This window comes from Anarrhichthys ocellatus, unplaced genomic scaffold (genome assembly GCF_004355925.1).
Source record: "Anarrhichthys ocellatus isolate YVR2014 unplaced genomic scaffold, GSC_Weel_1.0 scaffold4, whole genome shotgun sequence".
NCBI classification, from domain to species: domain Eukaryota; kingdom Metazoa; phylum Chordata; class Actinopteri; order Perciformes; family Anarhichadidae; genus Anarrhichthys; species Anarrhichthys ocellatus.
Window position 1 is genome coordinate 9,890,616 of NW_022280034.1, and position 20,907 is coordinate 9,911,522.

The 20,907-nt window shown below is 39.9% G+C and overlaps 2 protein-coding genes across 3 annotated transcripts; one reads left to right on the forward strand and one right to left on the reverse strand.

The window, feature by feature from the left end:
• Positions 1-4,490: 4,490 nt before the first annotated feature.
• On the reverse strand, positions 4,491-14,377 carry LOC116381561 (tripartite motif-containing protein 16-like). Of its 2 annotated transcripts, none has more exons than XM_031843818.1 (6): positions 9,913-10,070; positions 8,283-8,315; positions 8,141-8,203; positions 7,898-8,040; positions 7,353-7,587; positions 4,491-4,584 (listed from the first exon to the last, which is right to left on the reverse strand). In XM_031843818.1, exons 1-6 carry the CDS (start codon positions 9,959-9,961, stop codon positions 4,553-4,555), a joined length of 555 nt encoding a protein of 184 aa, XP_031699678.1. In that variant the 5' UTR covers positions 9,962-10,070; the 3' UTR covers positions 4,491-4,552. The 2 variants fall into 2 exon arrangements, with proteins under 2 accessions (XP_031699678.1, XP_031699676.1); XM_031843816.1 differs by lacking the exon at positions 4,491-4,584 and adding an exon at positions 14,355-14,377 and having other exon boundaries at positions 6,703-7,587; positions 9,913-10,057.
• LOC116381109 (stonustoxin subunit beta-like) lies at positions 11,899-13,880 on the forward strand. Its single transcript, XM_031842950.1, has 5 exons — positions 11,899-11,907; positions 12,019-12,034; positions 13,067-13,138; positions 13,218-13,360; positions 13,452-13,880. Exons 1-5 carry the CDS (start codon positions 11,899-11,901, stop codon positions 13,878-13,880), a joined length of 669 nt encoding a protein of 222 aa, XP_031698810.1.
• Positions 14,378-20,907: the final 6,530 nt, after the last annotated feature.

Consider the following 20,907-nt stretch of genomic DNA (forward strand, 5'->3'; position numbering starts at 1 on the left):
TGCAGCAGAAAACCATAAACAGACCTTGAACCAGTATCCCAGTGTAATGTACTGCATGGGCTACAGTAGCACCACATGTCCGAGATTAGCATCTGTAAATACAGGCAGAGCACACAACAGAAACAGAGGTGAATATATATATATGTGTGTGCGTTTGTGTGTGTTTGCATGTGTAGGGGCGCTCTGCACATACAGACAGCAAGGGCAACATGGAACAACTGATTCTCCCACCAGGCCGTCTTGGAGTGTTGACAGTTTGAACGTGGGCCAGTGGCAACATGACAGTAAAACTGCCAGGACCAATAGCGTCAGAATAATTGAGTGCTGCATATCATCGATGAGTGTTGGACCAGGTGGGAATAAAACCATGGGGGCACATGGAGTGATAATCATTTAGAGCCAGTTACTGAATGCTACTCATATAACTGCTGCACACGTGTTATAAATTACATACATATGTCATAAATTCTGGAAGCAGTGAGGACAACAGAGAAAAACATATGTCATGGTATATGTGTCACTTATATAGCGTATACCACTCTGTTTATGACACAAGTTTAGAGTTACCACTCACTCACATGCCTGGCATGAACTAATCCAGATACATCACATAGACACAAACATGTAGGGCACTGGCGCTCTGGTTGTGATTATTCTTAGGATCATGGATCAATCATCTCGTTGTGTTTTCTTTTGGTACACGATGAATATTTATGGTTTAACTGTCACACTTGCGACCATAAATTCTCACGTTTACTCATCACTGGAACCACTTCCTAAAATTAGACATCTGCGATCATGTGTGCTTCAGCAGTGATATATATTTCTGAAACTTTATCTTTGTGTGTTTCATCATCAACAAATATTTGTTCACACATAATTGAAAATGTATGAAGTGTATCAAAACTATTTGTGAGGTGTGAAAACCTCTGTGTCAACATATATTATACAAAGTATTCTGTGATTTTTCCAAACAAATTGTAAGTATAAGTACACTTACACTCGAGTTTCAGTCACTAAAAAAAACAAGTGAAGAGTACTTGAAACTTTACTTAAGATGTACTCTTGACTTAGTAAAGCCTACTCAGAATTACTATTTCAAACAACTAAATAATCAAGTGAAATATACTTTGTGTGTATTCCAAGCAACACATTTATTTAAGTCAGGCTAACTTATGTGACATTTACTGCTCCTTAATATTTCTCAGTTGTATTTACTTGAACACTAAAATCATTTACTTGGTAAAACCATGCAAACCGATTGCCTTAAAACAACCAAGTTCATGTTACTCGTCTAACTTAAGTATGTCAAACATCCTTTAAACAATAATGAAAAACAGGTTCCATTGTCTTCAAACAATCACATTTACACATAATAAATCAAGGTAGTGACACAGTTCAAAGTTCTAGTACATGATTTTTTTATTTTAACATTAGGATTTGGTTCAGATAAAAACATTTAGTAAAATGTACAATTTGATCATCAAATAGACATGTACTGGAGGTTCTATATTTCACAGAGGAACAACGTTTTCACAATAGCAATTTAAAACACCAAATGCTCAGCTATGTTACACTGCTTTGCCAACTCACTGCTATAGGAGTATTGTGAACAATGGAGTCTGCTGGACTGTCTTTTTCCCCCCCATCAGCCTACATATGCCAGCATCAAAATCAGTGATGGTACAGTTATCTGCCATCAATACTTGCCAGCTGTAGTATAAATTGGGCTTTATAAAAATAAATGCAATTATAATACTGAAAAAGAAAAATCCAACCCTGATCTTTAACCTAACATACAGTCCTGAAACAACGCCGTTAATACTGTAATAGCTATACAACTTTGTTGATAGACCAAACTTGGTAAAGAACCAACGGGCTGACAACTACAAAGTGGCTTCATTCAGTTAGCAGAACAGTATGAAAGAGAAAGGACTCCGGCATTGGATCACACTTTTTTAACATACACTGGCAGCCTCTGGACATGACTTGCTGATGAATCCATGGGCTAACTATTTGAAACGAGTGCCTTAATGTAGTTAACGTAACAAAAAGCAACTGAATCTAATGCCAAACGTCAACACCTTTATACAGTAATTTACGTTCTAACTATTTTTAAGAGTTTGCAGTTTTGGTGGGAGTTTGTCTTGTGCCAAGCGTCACTCTTTGAATGAAGTTGAAAGTGTTTTTCATGGCTTTAGGGTATTCAGTCCAAGTGTAAAGAAAATGACAACACAAACAAGAGGCAAAGTGCTTGAGGTAGGTTCAGGAGATCATCCATTACAATACCTTCCTCAACAATGATGGAAGTAGACACTGGGTCAAGGTGGAGTTGATTTGGAGAGAGGGACATCTTCACTGATGTTCGTCAGCACCCCAACAGATACTTGTGCCCAGGCACCATCCCTGTCAGAATCCTGTGTAAGACCAAACGGAAACAACATTACAACAAGGAACTATAAATTGTCACTGTGTCATATGTTTTCCTCACACTAAATATTCTTTGCCATCCTCGTTAGATTGTATTAGCTTGTGTATTCGAGGGAGAGATATGATCTACCTCTTGTGCATTATACACAACCGGAGATGGCAAGCAGGCTTAGCACCGTTGAGCTGAGCTGAGCAGTGCAACCCGGTGACATGGACTGCGAACGGAGTTAGATCAATATATGGCTGCTTCACCTTATGGGTGATGCTACCAGCCTAGCTCATGTGAAGCCAGGAAAATACACCTTTATCAATATGCATGAAAAAAAATTGTAACAATTTTTTGGGGGGCATTTCTGCATTATTCGACAGTAACAGTAGAGACAGAAAAGGCAGGGATGAGAGAGGCGATGACATGCAGCGAAGGCCTCCATCCAAATCAACTTCCGGCTGCTGTGGTTGGGACTCAGCCTTGCTGTGATACGTCTTGAGGCATTATGTTTATCTCAGGATTACCTTGACGGAATTTCTTCAAATTTGGAACAAAGGTCCACTTGGACTTAAGGTCGAAATTTGGTGGTCAAAGATCACAGGTCACCGTGACCTCACAAAACACGTTTCTGGCCATAACTCAAGAATTCAGAAGAATGCTAATTATGACACACAATTCATTTCACACAAATGTCTATTTACATACATTTCATAAAGGTTTCTGTTAAATGAAAGTGAAGACGTTTATTCATTAAGCTTCTTTCTTATTCATCTCTGTTATAGTGTCAAAAGTCATCCTGAGGACAACACACACACACATCAGAGGCATGGGTCTCTTCCTCCATTCAGCGCCCATCCTCTACCCTAATAATTTACAAACAGTTCCTAAATGTTAAAAATGGTCGAGGGATTCAATTTACAACAATATTTAACTGAGAAAATATAGGCGGGGATCGGCTCACGTAAAAGGCGTCATGGGTAGGGTGAAGCCAGAGGACACTGGTGGAGGCAGTAGTCCTGACGTGCAAATTGGTCGTCCGATCTGGGTCTAGGGGCGAAAGACTAATCAAACCAGCAGCTGGTTCCCTCCCAAGTTTCCTTCAGGATAGCTAGTGTCTCTCAGGTTTTTCTCTCACTGCATTCACGTGAATATGGTTCACTGCTTGAGTTAATGTACTTGAAGTGAATATGAACTATGAAGTATTCAGAAAAGTAAAAGTAACGGTACAGAACTATTATGATCAAAATATACTTAAAATACTAAAAGTAATAGTCTTCATTATGCAGAATGGCCCATTTCAAAATAAGGTTAGGTTAAGCTGTTTGAACAACAGCTTAACCTCTCTCTCTGCCCCCTCACCGGTCACAACATAAAAGTTCATAATCCCTGCAGGCTGGTCGATGTAAACTCCAATTGTGGAGCTGTATGGGACATCGTTTATGGCTTTGTTCATACCGTTGAACCAGATCTGGTAACGTGTTCCTGACCAACACAGACCTCATGACTCCTTATTTTCTCAGAGGCCGCTCGGCCCGGAATCTGCCCTTCTTGCTCCTTGATAGGTGACTCCAATTACCACCCACCCAGAGTACTCTGCCTCCCAGTAAGCCCTCATGCTCCAGATACCCTCTTTGCACAACGCCTTCGAAGAAATTAAAAAAGGAGGAAAAATCAGAAAGCATTTGTTTCTTTGAAAGCTTGTATCTGTATTTGTATCTTTATTATTTTCAACATACCTGAGGAGAGAACTCATATCTCTCTGGTCGATCCATGACAGGATAAACCTCCTCAGTTCTCAGGAAAACCTGAGGCCCATTGTTAGAAATCCACAACATCTTGTTGGCAGTCTTATCAAATATTCTGCTGAGGCGCATCCGTCAGTAACTGTTCCAGCCGAGACACATGCTTACTCAATCATCTTGTTACAATGTAAATGCATGGACTGTTAATGTAAATGGGATAGAAAAAACATGATGTACCTAGTTTATTGGCCTCTGAGAGGATTATTGCAGAATTGGGTCTAGCAGGCACCTTGAGACGTGCTAATAATCCACGTCCAGATGCTTCAAAATGCTTCGGTTCATCCAAAAGTACCAAGTCTTTGTCTTTGTCTTCCACTTGACTTTCATACCATCAGTTAAGATGAGTTGGAGGGGCTTGAGTGTCTGAAAGAGGAGTTGAGGTCAGTGGAACAGGTGCTCAGCAGGGTGCAAGTGGGAGTATGCACTTGACTTTGACATATGGATGTAAGTGAGGCTAGCACAGACATCTGACACCCCGGAGTGTGTGCAGAAAAGCAAGACGATGGTTGCAAATATGAGTGAAAGTAAGATTAAAAAACTGGTCCTGTCAGTGTTGTCAAAAGAGACGGAAGCAGAACCACATAAACAAACACACAACCGTCAAACTAAGATAAACTATGCGACATTTCGTGTTTTTATTTCAATTACAATAATACATCGACTATGTTGGTATGCTATAAGAGTCCACCTTAAGGTGATGGAAATCTGAGCTTTTACACCACCGTACGGCAAACAAGCACTCGTTTACTCTACAGTCCCTTTTTACAGCAGCAATTTTGACATGTAATAGCAGGGTAAACACATGTGTAATAGATATATTAAATAACTATGGTCCCATTCTATTTTGTCCGTCACAGTCATCGGAGTGAGCTAGCATTTAAATACCAGGGCCCTGGCTCACCTAATTGGAAAAGGGACAGAAGTCATGTTATCAATTACACCTGTGTTTACCCTGCAACACGGTCTCATGGCAGTTTGTGAAATAGTCACAAAATTGAATCTATTGATTTGTGTACTTGGGCAAGAATTTTTCTTTTTTTGTGTGTTGCTCAGCACGATTTTCTGTTTTGTTTAGGCAACAAAACCACTTCATTAGGTTTAGGAAAAAGGTCTTGAACGTATCACTTCACAACAACGTTTTGGCAAACAGACACCAGTCTTGAACAGCTGTGTTCACACGATGGTTACTCCGTCGGCTGTCAGGATATACGTTCCTCTTGGAGTTGTCGGAACAATACCTTCGGCCTTTTATCTCACCCCGTAGCTGAATCGTTAGGATTTTGGGATTATTGTCTTTCTGAAAGTCTTTTTACGGCTATACGCCCTAGGCGCTTTCAGTAGGATGTAACCCTACACCCAGTACGAATAGTTATGTACATCGTCTATATACTTTACTATTGCCAATTATGAACATTCTCACCATTTTAAGACTAACACTGCCAAGTCTTCACCCAGGGAACTTACCTTAAGCTCCTCTGCACGTTTTCAGTCGTCACATATTATCGCACGGTTAACGGACAGGAAGAGGGTTAAATTGTTCTAAAGAACCGGAATACTTCAGACACTTACAAATGGTAAGGGTGTGGTTTTATTAAAGTTTTTCACACAACAATCACGTACCACAATTTCAATTCAATGAAACAGTCTCTGTGCTACAAGAACTAATTCTAACACTCCTACTGTAACGAGGCTTTCCTCTTAATCAGCTGGCACTGATTTGCTGAAGGAATAAAGTCCAGCTCCTAGCCTAGACAATCTTCCCTCCTCTTTCTCTCTCTCTCTCTTTTTTTATGCTGGTGCTGACATTCCTGCTGTGTTCAGGCTCTCTCTGTGACTTTTTTCTTTTTCCTTTTTCTCATGCTGTCAGAAAGGTCTTCTGTCCCCCTATAAGTGGGTAAGACAGTAGAAGGGTCTTCCTGTCCTCACTTCCTAGGGGGTAAACCCCCTAAGTGTCTATTTAAGAAGTCTGTCCCATTCTCTATTTGGGGGGAAAAGGCCCAACTCACACAATGTTTCTGCTGCTCTTATGCTGATAAAAAGCTGGCATCTGCTTCAGGTTCATGAGTCACTCACATGTGACTCCTGCTTTTAGATCTGAAACAGAATGTAACTGGTTTGATACTGTTCAGAAGAGAGGAAGGATACTAAAAGTTTTGAGTGACTATTTTATATAAGGCGTATATGCAGTTTATATGGTTAATCACATCTATCATGAAATAAAACAGTTTATATGTTTAATGGTTTAATACTTTGAATCAAAAGGGTTACAGGTTATAATAGTTATACTTTTATGCTTTCATACTTCTCTACCATCTTTCAACAACATGAAAATGGCTGCTGTGAAAAGGGCCAGTTATCAGTGTAATTCATAAGTCATCTAATAAAGGAAATGAACTCAGTGCATGTGCAGAACTACGTTTGGCATATTATTGCTGTCGTTCTCTTGCGTTGATATTTGGATTAACAAGCCAGAACAACACGTGTCTCACTCAGTTTTATTATTTATCTAAACTTTACATTCTGCACACCAAACTAGGATTTTCTTTACATTAGCAAACAATAACAATGGAGGAATAAAAATACTGGTCCAGTGGTTTCAGGAAAGTCCATATAGAGTGTGAAAAAAGTGAATCCCAGCTTAACCCCTACCCGACTGAACTTAGTTGCCTACATTAAAATGTACAAACCTAAAAACTACTGTGTAAACCTCTGAGATGCTATATGTAGGAATATCTCATGTGTGCTAATGTCTAAATTATGATGTCACCCACATAGGGTTAATGCAAGCTTATGGAACACAAATGTTAACGGCAGTTGGTATTGTGCCATAATTGTAGCTTGATTAAAAAAGGACGAGATAGTTTCACTCCTTTCTCAGCCAGAGCTCTGCTCATAATCACTGCCTATTAGATATAATATTCTAATGTTGTCAGCCCTTTATTCCTCCTTCTTTAGGATCAAACAGTGTGACTGCGGCGCCACCCAGAAACCTGGTATCATTTTCTGCTCAAAGGGGCACCTAACTTGTTGCAAAAGATGAACCTCCTTTCCTACTGTGCTCTCCTCTTCCTCCTTCACCTCCTCCACACCGTAATAATTTAGGATACCAGCAGGCTGGTCAAGGTACACACCAATTGTGGGGAACTTAGGGATCCCCTCGATCTCTACATGGCGGCCTTTGTGCCAGGCACTATAGCTGGAACCACTCCAGCCAATGCACCAGGACTCCTCGTTCTCTCCAAGGCCGCAGAATCCATCGGTGTTCCTCCTTCCTGCTCGTTCGTAGGCGACCCCGACCACGACCCACCCGGAGTACGCCACCTCCCAGTAGCCTCGGAAGCCCAGGATGGCTTCTTTGCAAAGAACCTGTTGGAACATGGATGGGGATGACAGTGCTATTTAGGGACTATCCGACATAAACTCTGATTAATTACAGCTGCCACTGCGGAGAATTTAGAGCAGCATCACTTTCTCCGACTTGCAATGCCAAACTAGTTGCCTCAGGATTTAAATAAACGCAGGGGGACAGCCCTCCGGTTCCAAATACTCTTGCCTGGGTTTTACAATCACATCAAACTCATGACAACTTCATGGCACTCTCATCTAATTTCGAGAAAATACATATAAATGGCATAGTGTCAGTCCAAAATAATGTTACTGCGTCTTAAACTTGTACCTGTGGAGAATACTCATATCGCTCTGGTCTATCCAAGACAGGACAAGTTAAATCGTCGGTCATACGAGCAACCTTAGCACCATTCTCCCCAATCCACAGCATCTTATTGGCTGTCTTGTCATCCAGGCAAATGTTGTACCAATCTGAGAAAAAATGATAAAGAAACAATGATTCAATAATAAGTTTGGACATATTGTTTTTTTTTTAAGGGATAAAAAATTGGTAAAAGAATAAGAATCTTACGTTTGATGAGATCAGCTCTGCATTTCGGTTCGGGGATATTTGGCTCATAGGCCGGGATGTTCTCTGAGAAGTGAGTGACAGAACAACATGGTCTTAATCTTAATCTTAATTTCCAAAATCTGTAATAAAGTTACTGTCTTACCTGTGGTTGCGTTTCCACCTTTGCCTTTTTTTGCTGCAAAAAAACAAACTGTGTCATCACCAGAACAACCTATATTAAGATCAACATGCTCAGCTGCTAGGCAGAGGTATGTGTCAGGTGTGTCTCAACAGGTGATGATGAAGTGTAAAAATGGTGTATAATTAGAAAACCATCTGCCTCTGTCAGATCATCACATCGCCAACCACATGCTTACTGGAACCAGTGGTGGGTTCATGCCAGGCAGTTGGAATTAACAAGACACCTCGCATCCTGGGGGTGTCAGACTGAGTGCAGCACGAAGCTCAGAGCAGTTTAACAGATGAAAAGGAACATGATCTGCTCGCACAAATCAGATAAGTTGGGAAGATGAAGATCCAACATTTGTTTGTTGAGGTGAATGAGTAAAGGCAGCCAAAAAACGACTAATTGCATTTAAATTTTGTCACAATTGAAAAGCAGCTGCTCTCGTATAGAGTTAATGTGAAGATAATGAATTGTAACATGTGCTTTATCCCTAAATTGAATAAGGAGTGGGACTCTCTTTAATGAAAGGAGATTATAATACAGACAGAAAATAATTAAGTCTGCTAGCATTTAGATTTCAAGTTAAACTTGATTACAGGGGGCAATATTGTGTCATAACTTTTCTTGAAGTGATAAATGACAGTTGCATAACAGGCTCAGCCGCGATGCCAGTTTTGTAACTTATACTCATGTAAACATGTACTATCCAGTTTGTTGTTAAGGACGGGGATTAAAAACAGGAGACACCTAATCCCCACAGCATTAGGATGTCACCGTCGACTAACATAAGTGATGTGTTTTATATATATCAACAAGTAACATCAGCTCCAAAATGAACTGAACCTTTATTTTCCTTCACACATCGACATTAGCTCGAAAAGCACAATATTGCATGCTTTATATACATATATATATTGTGAAATTTAAGTGTGTGATTAGGTTTCACAGGCAAGAAGCTGGATTCCTATCATTAAAGAGCTAACAATTATACTATTGTCAACTACAGCAACTGCAAGCTAGTCGTGAGCCTCCATTCCTCTGGAAGTTGTGTTACAGGTCCACATTATGTTATCCTTGTTGTCAGGATAATACAGTCTGTAGTGGCTGACATCAATGAGCTACAATCCTGCTCAATGTCCCCAATTTTCAAGATGCAAAAACAGCATTTTAATACATACTGCATGATAAATCTTTTTTTAGTGCATATGATTGCGCCCTTGCGCCCAGGCAGCAACACCATTATACACCCCGCATGACGACAAGCATGAAATCGGGCAGAGAAAAATTGCGCTTTCCACACAGACATCAACTCTAGTGACCGATTCACCCAGGGTCTGCCTCACAGGACACTGCCCGGCTGGGGTTATTGAATCAATTCATATAAAGCATTGCTGATAATAATTCCTGTATGCACCAACTAATATATATGCTGCAATATTCTTCACAGGCTTAATTTGACAGAAAAAATATATTTACCTTGTAATATTCTTAAACATTTAGATGGAGGTGTTCACACATGGAAAAAAAACCTCTTAAATTATTGATAAATGTCCTGTATTTAAATCAATTATTCTAAATGGTGTGAAATGTAAAAAATAAAGTTCACCTTTGTCTGACATCCGGGTGTCAGTAATGAGTCTGTTGGTGGCAGGCATCTCTATACTGGCTGTTTAAGCTGCTGAAGGGAGCCTGGCTCAGCCCTGATGTCACTGGTCTCTCTGTTGACTCCACTTAATGCCACTCTTATATACCTGTGATGTAGGACAGAGGTGAAGGAGTGAGAGCCAGTGTTGTGGACATGAGCGTGAGATCATATTTGCCAATTGAAAAGAGGGGGAGGCAGGAGGCTTGTAATCAGAGCGTGTTTTACCTTAGAGGGGTTAAATAGATGGTTTAATGTCTGTAGGACACCCCCTAGTACCAAGTGAACCACACCCCCTTCCCTCTACATCACTACCGCTGATCTCTTCACATTGCACAGTGACAGCACTGATGCATTGATGTTGGATGAGGTGATTGGTGTATGCAAACACACACATACCTACAAACAAATTCTCAGTATGCAGCTTGCAAAGAAATAAACCTTAGGTCCTGGTGTTGGACATCAAGCAGTATGAGGTCCAACAGTTGCAAATGTGTAACATATTGAACAACTAGGAATATCACTTTGTTCTACATTAGAGCATTATTTATGTGATATGTAATAGATCATCAAATTTCTCTTGCAGCAACATATGTAAAGCCTGCATTTACCGGTTTGTTCTATTCTAACATTGAACATTTTAAACAAAAATAAAGAATTCATCCCTTATTTATTTATATAAATAAATATATATATTTCCAGCTGCAGGTTAAAGACGGCGCTGGTTCGGGTCCGTCCATCTGCACTGAGCTGGTAGCTGCCAGAGGACCAGCTGGAGTCTGAGCTGAAGGAATCTGACCCGGTGGCACCGACGACAGTCAATCTTCTATAGCTGATGGTCTTGTGTGCTTATGTGGTGATATACAGGCATCAAAATGAATTCACAACCAGTTAAAAGTTGAGCTCTGAACATGAATATAGCATGCAAACAATTATTTGTTATGTAAAAAGATAGTGGAGTAATGTCTACTGAGCAGAGAATGAAGTCTCTTTCCCTCTGTGTGTATTGTTATCATAGCTTTTCCTTGCTTTGTTGCCATAGCCCGTTGAGTTAATTGAAAGGATCCTAATCACGGGTCTTGCATCTTTATTAAGTGATCACAATTAAGTACAATTTTTTCTTTTTTAAGAGAATAGGTTACTTTAATTTGGCAGTTTTCTAATTAATTTCATAATGAAAGATACATCTATATAACTGCACATATTTGTAAACACTCAAAATTCAATTAATGAATTTGAATGAAAAAATTGTACTAACAGGACATTGTCATGAGGATAGGCATATACCATCTGATAATTGCACTTTGGAGAAGAGGTACGTAACAAGCAAAGTCTGAATTCATACTGTATATACAAATGTCACCCGGAATGACCTCATACGATAACCAATAACCCGAGGCGACTTCGAGTCACTTGACTGGAGGTGTCTCGGATCATCATACCAGGCTTCACAACGCACTTGACCCCCATTATCACATCAACCATTTACCATCACAAGTGCCTTCATGCCCACGGCCTGGGTTAAAAGAAAAAGCCTATCACTGGTCGTAAACCCTTCCCTGTGATATGTTCCCCACTGTGAGCTGCGTGTGTCAGATGTTTACAGCTCTGGCACCCAGCCAAACCTCTAGTCAAGGCTGTCCCGTCCTTCTTGTGTTGCGGCCTGACCAAGCAGATGGCTGACCGGGGCAGTGATTGCGACATGCTAAACAGTAAATACCAGGAGTAGTGACGGAACTGTCCCAGACTGCCCCATGGGATTTAATAAAAATAACGGAGAGGGGAGTCTGGGTGATGGGTTTGCGTGTGGCCATCTGAGTTCCTCCAATCTCTTCTAACAGGGTGATCAGAAACCAGGGGCAACAGACTTTCAAAACATTGCTGACCGACAACTGATCTCTGCCATAAAGGCCGGGGCTGAGCTGTGACCCTGCTTAGCGGCTGCTCTGCATGGTCAAGGTCAGGACTAGCTGGTCTAAAGCTCTGAATATCTTCGTTACTATCTTTTTGGCCAACTTCTCCTGTCAACGTGTTGAAGTGTCCTTGAGTGAACCTTATGTTTCTCACCAGGCGCCCACTGCACCTAGTAAATGCTTAGAATGGCTTAAATACAGAAGTCAATTTTCATGCATGTACCAGTAGGTATATGACAATTCGACTACAGTTTATAAAACAAAATTCTAAGTCAAATGCAAGCTAAAAATAAATCACGTATTTGATTTCATTTTGAAAACTTAATATTTAAATGAAATCTTTCTTGGGACAATCTCACCAATCAACAAACTGAAGGGTTAACTTTTTCAAGCAAAAGGAATGCCTACAGAACAGAATATTGTAGTATACAGTATACAGTATATTACAGTATACAGTATACTACAGTATACAGTATATTGATATGCTAAGGGAACACAGAAGCATTGCAATCCTAAAGTGCTATTCATTAAAGATTCAAAAATCTATCACAAGAAGAATTAAAGGACATAACAGACAAAATCAGGTACATTAATAAAACTACTTCTTTACCTTGGAGTGCACAGACAGATGAACTCTTCTCCAAATTAAACTCCCTCCAACCAGGTTCCTCTTCCCTCCATCACCAAAGGTCTCAAAGTGCCGTTAAGCTGTTCCTCCGGTCTAACGTGAGCGGGTCAGATTTGGCCGGCTCTGTGACACACCCATTATCCCATTATGAGCTCATTATCTCTGCATACCTTACCAAAACTTTTTCCTAGAGAATGCTGCAGTTTCATCAGCCAGGAGTATCACTTTGTGTTGGAAAGCTTCTCTGGAGATGAGCCAGGATGCAAACTACGGGATGAGACTTTTAGAGCTTAGAGCAGAGTGTTTACTTTAACAGTCTGAGGAACTTTCTGAGCAGATTTTGCATATTGTTAGTATTACGGTGAACCAAAAGTGTCCAATAAGTACAGCTGGCAGTCATTGTTTGTTTGATACTTACAGGTATAAAATCTAAACATCTGGCTACTCCTACAGGTAAGATTTTAAAGTAAACTACAGCAAATACAGTATATAACTTCAACTGTGAACTCACTAGAGACTGATAAGAGATGTATTTTAATTTTAAAGACAATACCTCTGCTTGTTATTGTATCATCAGAATGTATCCCAGACTACGAGCCTAACATCCCTGAGCCCACATGCAGAGCTGATCTTCTGAAATATAAGAACGGTCATTTAAAAACGTTTTTCCTCACTTTCATGATTTATAGTTTCTCTTCCTGAAATGGCACATTTTCCACCTCCCACAGACTGGATTAACCTTTCCCTGGATGACAAGACAGCCAATAAGATGCTGTGGATCACAGAGGGTGGATCCAAGGTGTCACGCATGACCGATGATAACACTTGTCCCGTCCTGGACAGACCAGAGAGATATGAGCATACCCCCCAGGTGGTTTTTAAACAACACACATTCATTCCAGATGTATAGAATACTTGTTTCATATGCTCGACTAATTTAATCGTCTTCTTTGCTCTTTAAGGTTCTTTGCAAAGAGGGGATCTCGGGCTTCCGAGCTTACTGGGAGGTGAAATACTCAGGATGGGTGGTCGCTGGAGTCGCCTATGAACGGGCTGGGAGGAGGGGAAGCGATGGACAATGTGGGCTGGGAGAAACTGAACAGTCCTGGGGTTTTGGGTGGGGTGGATCCCACTACCAGCTGTGGTTCAATGGCATTAACACAGAAATCTGCAATATTCCCCAGTGCACCACCATCGGGGTATACCTTGATCATCCAGCTGGTGTCATCAATTTTTATGCAGTTGAAGAAGCAAAGGAGGGAGAGGGGTTCGAAGCCAGAAAGGAGATCAGACTGCTGCAGCAGATTAAGAGCTCCTTCAAGGGGAGAATGTTGCCGGGTTTCTGGGTGGGACAAATGTCCTCATGTCTCTTAGTTAAACCAGAGGAGTAAAGTAAAGAGTGTGCGTTTTCCATTTCCATTCGTACGTAATTTACAATACATCTAAAACCTGAAATATGTCTGCATGTATCTGCAATGCATATTTTGGGGATAATGCAATACAAGCTATTCTAAATCAAAGAAAAACACGTTTATCATCAAGAAGCTGCTATTTGTTTGTGTATCATTAAAATGTTAATTTTGTCAAAACCCAAATGACTGGCTGACTTTTAATAGAATAAACACACTGAAAATAATCAGTCATTAAAAAGGTGTGAATAGTTTTGCCATGCTAATCAACAGTAAAGATGATGGTAAGGGATATAAGAGAACAGAGTGAAAGAAACAGCATAATATTGACAGACAGATGAATAAACAGATGAAGCGTTCATGCCAACTGTGAAGAGAGGTCAAACAAAGCAACACTGCATTGCTTTGTGGTATGAACGCCAGGTGATAAGTCTTGATTTATAAATATAAGCTTACGGTGCAGGAAGATGAATCCATCACTGCCATGTGAAGCATTCAAACTCGTCCATACCTTCAGCTGCTCTGGCTCTTTAATTCTTCACCTTCCCCTGTTAACGCTGAGCAGGGGGGCCAGAGGATAGGGCTGGTGATATGAAAGCAGATCCTGCAAAGTCATAAACAAGTTCATATGAGAGCACACACATAACGCCGTTGAGGGCATATGAGGAGAGCTGATGAAATATAAGAGGGCAGATGCAGGGCTTACCTCAATGGCGAGTTCATTGATAACAATTTAGACTTATGCAGTTTTCCACAGCCCACACACACACCTGAACTAGGAACAGCGGGGGAAAGAGGGAATATCAATTGCAAAATGCAAATATTAAGATTTTATTTTTTTGGCACATTTTCGGTATGATAGTGCTCTCAATGAGCTGATAAACCGCTGCAGTCAAAGTACTTCTTAAGGATGTTACACCTTGTCATGAGGGCAACCTGAACCGCCTGAAAGTCTGAAAGTCGCCTGAAAGTCTCTCTAATAATGTCCAATGATGCTTACTAGCATGTAGCCAACATCAACCACATTGTTGTCATCAAGATGATTGACGATGCTGGATATAATCCACAACTGCCAACACACAAAAACACAACAGAGAGAGTAATGCCTGAATTCATACTGCAATTAACTGGCAGCAATTCACAAGTAAGTTATCTTGAAAAATAAATCTGTAATACATTTTTTAACTTTCATGCACATAATTAGTTACTGTGATTTTATACAGTAGATTGCTGTTTACTGTGATTTTCTACAGTAGCGACTTCCCTACTGTGATTTTCACATAAGGCTGATTAATGTAATTCCAAATTTATTATTATATTGAATATTATTGAATAGTATAATACGCAGTCCTCTACTGTGCACAAACACAGTAAATTACTGTGGTTTCACCAGGCATTCTTTACAGTCCACGGAAATGATTTTGTTTTTTGACCATAATACTCAGCATGATTCCTGTATTGTATATTTTTTTCATAAACCACACTAGTGTGTATGGGTTTTTTTTAATGACAGTGGCTTGTGAAAATTTCAGCTCAAGCACAACTTTAAGCTTTTGGCCCCCACCAACAACATAATGCATTCATTTATCCATCTATTAAATCATTGTTGGAGACAAGACTGTAACTGCAGGCTGAAAGTCACTTTCCTGACTGTCTGTCGTCCTCTGGTTACACTCTGAGCCACACTCATTATCTGGTCAAATGAAACCTTGTCTTTTTCTCCCCCCAGCGACGGTCACCAGTATAACAAGCTGTGGCAACCAGCCTGGATCCTCTCCTCCAACGTGGAATGTTTATTCCCACCCACCGTGATTTGATTGGTTTAACCGTCTAATATGGGCGGGTTAAAAGTGGATTTAGATTGGAAGCTAACTTTGAGCGTTAATAAACACCTTGAGGGGGGGGACACAATGATAATCAGTGGTGGAATAAGTATGCAGTAATTCCACACTGTGATGGTAAAAGTCCTACAGTTAAATTCTTGCTTTAAGTAAAAGTACAGTATTTATTTCATTTTAGAAAAATGAATAACTGCCTTAATCAGTGTTCTACTGTAATATATGATGTTTTAAATATCACTGCTGCATTAATGTTTATGTTGCATTTTAATGTTGTAGATTAAACTACCCAACATTATCTGAAGTAGTATGGCACAGCCTTAAACATCTACTGCAGTAACATGCATCGTATTCTATAAGCAGTGTTGGGAAGGTTACTTTTTAAATGTAATAGATTACAAATTACTAGTTACCCTGTTAAAAAATGTCATCAGTAATGTAACTATTTTAATTATCAGAGTATCATTTACATTTGATTACTTTTCTGCAAAGAGTAAGAAAATATTTGTAATCACAAAAACACTCTTTCTGCAACTGATAGCGATTACATTGATTTGGCAATGTTATTCAAATAACTGGCTCTAATGGTTCATTAAATAGTAATTCTTTGCTTTTTTTATCATCGAATTTGGACATACATAGTTTTCACTGAGCAGGAAGGGGAAATTAGAATCTAAGAAGTAACTTAAGATAAAAGTGGTGGAGTAAAAAGTACAAGATTCCCTTCTGAATGTGTGGAGAAGAAGTAAAAAAATAATAAATGTACATATAAAAATCGTCCTCACAAAATAGAAATTGGTACTTCCTGATAATACCACAAGATGGTGCCATGGTGTCATTCATAAATTAAAGACAACTGCACTTAGGAACATGGGCAGTAAGTGTGCTCTAAGAAGAAAACAAGACTTGCTTTGGCTTCGTGTAATCTTTGGGATTCATCATGAAATTGTATTCATCATCATTTTAATTTGCTCATCAAAAACATTAATGGATTACAGACACTTTTCCACAAGCCGTTCAATGACACAATCCTACTTGTCAAAATGCTCCAGTAAGTCTGACAAAAGTATTAAAAGGTATTCAATTTAGTGGAAAACCCCACAAAATATTTGATTAAAAGTAAAAAGCTCTTCTAAATAGAGCACTATAACATAAGCTCCAAATGATTGGTTGACTGATCAGTCGTGTGCTGTATGGATATTGGTATCAATCATGAATGCATTTCAAGTAGTAAATCCAATTAAAAAAAATATGAAATGTAATTATGGTGGATTATCCATTTAGTCATGGCAGGGTGTTGGTTGTTTGTAAATATATAGTACCCTAAATAAATAAATCTATCTAAAATATTGTACCATAAGGGAAATATGGTTTGCAACTCAATATACAAGCGCTATAATACACAAATCAACCTGATATACCTACATTGCCCACCAGATGCAATAATTGGTCAGTCTGTGGTGTAAATTACCAAGCTGTTGCAGAGGGAAACACTGCTGCTGAATTGTATGTTGAAATGAAGCCATCTAATTGCAGAAGGAATAAATAAGACGGGTCTCTCTGCTCTGAAGTGTATCCAGTGTGAAGGATCGGTCAGAGAGTATCACTTCCTCTGTAAGTCAAAAAGATGTTCATCTTTTAGCACATGAATCACACAGATTGCAGTTATTTATGTGCAGCTCAGAGCAGTAACCATATTGGGGTTACTCACATATTGGGGTTATAGCTGAGGCAATAAATTCTGATAAAAACAAGGTCATAATTTTTGCAGATGTTAATAGATTTGGTTTTCAGTGCTTCCCTGCAAATTATCTCTGTTACTGTCTCTGAAGTTTGCTATCAGTAAAAGTCCCCAGATATTTACGGTATAGTTGCCCTCCAATTCAATTCCCTTATCAGATTGTAGAGCGGGTTAGGGAGCGGCCTGTAAACTTCTAAAATGTATTGCACCGTGACAAAAAGTCACCACAAACACAGTCAAGTCTCCTCCTAGAGTGTAGCACATAATACCAGAATCATCTACAAATTTGTTAAAATGTCTGATTAAATATATACAGTGGTAGGCATGAATATGGATGGAGAGATTGCATCAGTGGACATATATATATATATATATATATATATAATACAACCCAGTGACAGACAGTAGTTATAAGGTAGAATTCTTCCAATGAAAAGCAAAATTCCAGTTAAATTATATTAAAAATGTGACTTCACAGGTTCTGGACTAATCACTGACTTATCACATTAGGTGGTTGCTGACTGGGGAAAAGTTATTTTCATGTTGCGTATTAATCTTTATCTCGTCAGATGAGAAACTTAATATAGACTCTGCCCTTCCCCATCTGTCTCCTTCTCTCTTTGCCCACACACACGCACAAACACACACACACACACACACACACCCCTTTGAACTTCTATCTTTGTAAGGACAGCTTACCTTAACCATCTCAACTAAATGCCTGACCCCAACCCAAACACGACATAATTCTAACCTGAGCCTTAAAACCAAGTCTGAAGGTCTGTCCGAAAGGCCAAACTGTCCTAACTTACCAAAAGTGTCCTCACTCTGAAGGTCTGAAATTCAAATTGGTCCTCACAAAGATAGCTGTACACGTACTCTAACACACACACACACACACACACACACACACACACTCACACACACACACACACACACACACTCTCTAGACCCCCTTTGTGATTCAATTGTCTGCATCAGGGCTGTTCTAAATCACTCTCCCTACTTGTCATTTATGTGGTTTACTGTTCACCATCTTACTGCTCTATCACTATCACTGTGCAAATAAATGCACTCAACTGAACCAGCTTATGATATCCTGCAGTAATGTTTCAAAAGACTATATTGTTGAACTTTATCGTGGATAGGAGCAGGTTATGGAATAGTTCAACATTTTAGGAAAGCTTATTCGCTCTCTTTCCGAGAGTGAGATGAAAAGATCAATACCACTCTCATGTCAGTACGCTAAAAATTAAGCTATACCGCCAGCAGGGGATTAGCTTAGCTTAGCAAACAGACAGGAAGCAGGGGAAAACCGCTGGCTTGGGGCTGTCTAAAGTAAAAGAAATACACCTAACAACACCTGTAAAGCTCTAAAGCTGAACTGTTGGTATAGGCGTGGCTTGGAGCTAGCTGTTTCCCCCTGCTTCCAGCCTTTATGCTAAGCTATCACCTCTTCTAGCTCCGTTTTACAACACATTCTTGCTGTGGTGAAAGTATCAATACCACATTCCTCCTCGTAAAAGATGTAGTGCGTGACCCCCTGTTGCCAGTCAGTCATGTAGTGTGAAAACCAGGTCGTGAATGAGAAGGCCCACTCCAGAAGTGAATGTGAGTGTTTGCATCATCGTTGTTCAAAGGTCTCCGTTTCTGACCTCAATCCTAAAATGGCTTCAGCAGCGTTTTTGTACGTCTCCATACTAAAGTTCTAGTGTGGATGATAGCCGTAAACTTAGCAAAAGTTAGGTTTTTTAAAACATCGTGTGGATGTAGCCTGACTGTAACGCACTTGGTTACATTTCACTACTGCATTATTTTGTGTCTAAAGCAGTAGCATGACAGGTTGATCTTTAAGATAGCTGGAGGGAGTGAAGTGACTTGGGATGACCATGAACATAATACCTTATGAATAGTAGCATGAAAGACCCACTCACCATCGCCTGCACTCTCAATTTTGCTTACTCTTTGTGTCACTGTTCTTTTTCCAAGAGACATTTCCACCCCCTACAGCTATAGATACACCCGCCTGGTGTTCCCTGTAGACTGACATGCCTGCGAAGATTCACACTTTGACCCCAGTAGCGGGGGACTTGTCTCCACAGTGGCTCCTGTTGACGCAAGCACATTTCTGACAAATGAAGGAGGAGATGACGAACGGTGATGAAGATGTGCTGAAGACTTAATATTATTAATATTCGGTATGAGATGCCATGGAGAACGAGGCCGACACTTCTGCATAGGGTAACATTAGAAAAGTATACACTGTTACTGGCTGTGGCCAGCTGACCATCTCTGGCTGTCAACCGTCTTTGTGCTACAAATAAGACCTTGGAAGCATTACGGCAGCATTTGGGAAACCAACCACAAGTGGTCGAATGTAACAAAGTAGGCCTTCATTTACTCAAGAACTGCACTGAAGTACAATTTTGAGCTTTAAAAAAAAAAGTTTAAATAACAAATAATCGTTTTTACTCCAGTGCATCTATTTGACAGCTGAGGTTAGTAATTTTTAACATATTGCATACTAAACTTTTGCTATATTTTAACTTAAATTCATATTTTTCCACAATGCATATATTTGCTTTCTTGCGGAGATGTGAAGAATTATACCACTCTCATGTCTGTATACTTTATATGTACGCCAGCAACCGCTTAGCTTAGCATTAAGACTGGAAACAGTTACCCTGACAGCCCTGAGAGGAAAGTGAGCAAAAAAATGCTTCTATTTACAACATGGGGTTGTGGTGCAACTTCAGTCTCTTGTGATCAAAATGCGTGGCCAGCTACATTGTTGGCGAGTGGCCATTGAAGTGTTGGTGAAGCATTCATTATGTCATTAAGAAGCAGTTGGATGACGGAACGGAACAGGGCGAAACAAGAACATATGATTGGTTGACGCTTCGCTGCATCATTGGAGCGCTGAAAAAAGTTAGGACCAGCTCAACGTTTTTTGCAGCGCATCACACAGCGACCAGGGTCGGGTGTCAGTTTGTTGCTTCATGTCATCATCTCGCATTGTAAAATGACTTAGCCTGTTGCTGTGTTGTGAACACAGCATTAGAGAAACCGATTTAGTTCAGACTTAGAAAATGTATACCAGAATGTCTTCACTCACTTGCCTCTCAGGGCCTTCGCAGCAATAAAAACATACAGTGTGGTTTACTTTGGGCCATTACTTTAGCTGATTCGTTAATACAATAATGGATGCTAATAATAAGCAATGTTTGATAAGATAATGCTGTGTCAGCTGGCAGGTGCATCAAGCATCAATAACATACAGCAATATGAATTGCCTTTCAAATACTTAGTTGCCTTTTCTTGGATTCACTTCTACAGCCAATGCAGCACATCTAGTATCCAGTGACTTATAGTATAAGAAACCACAAAACTACGTGCAAATCCTGCTCTTAATGTGGGTTATAAGAGGTGA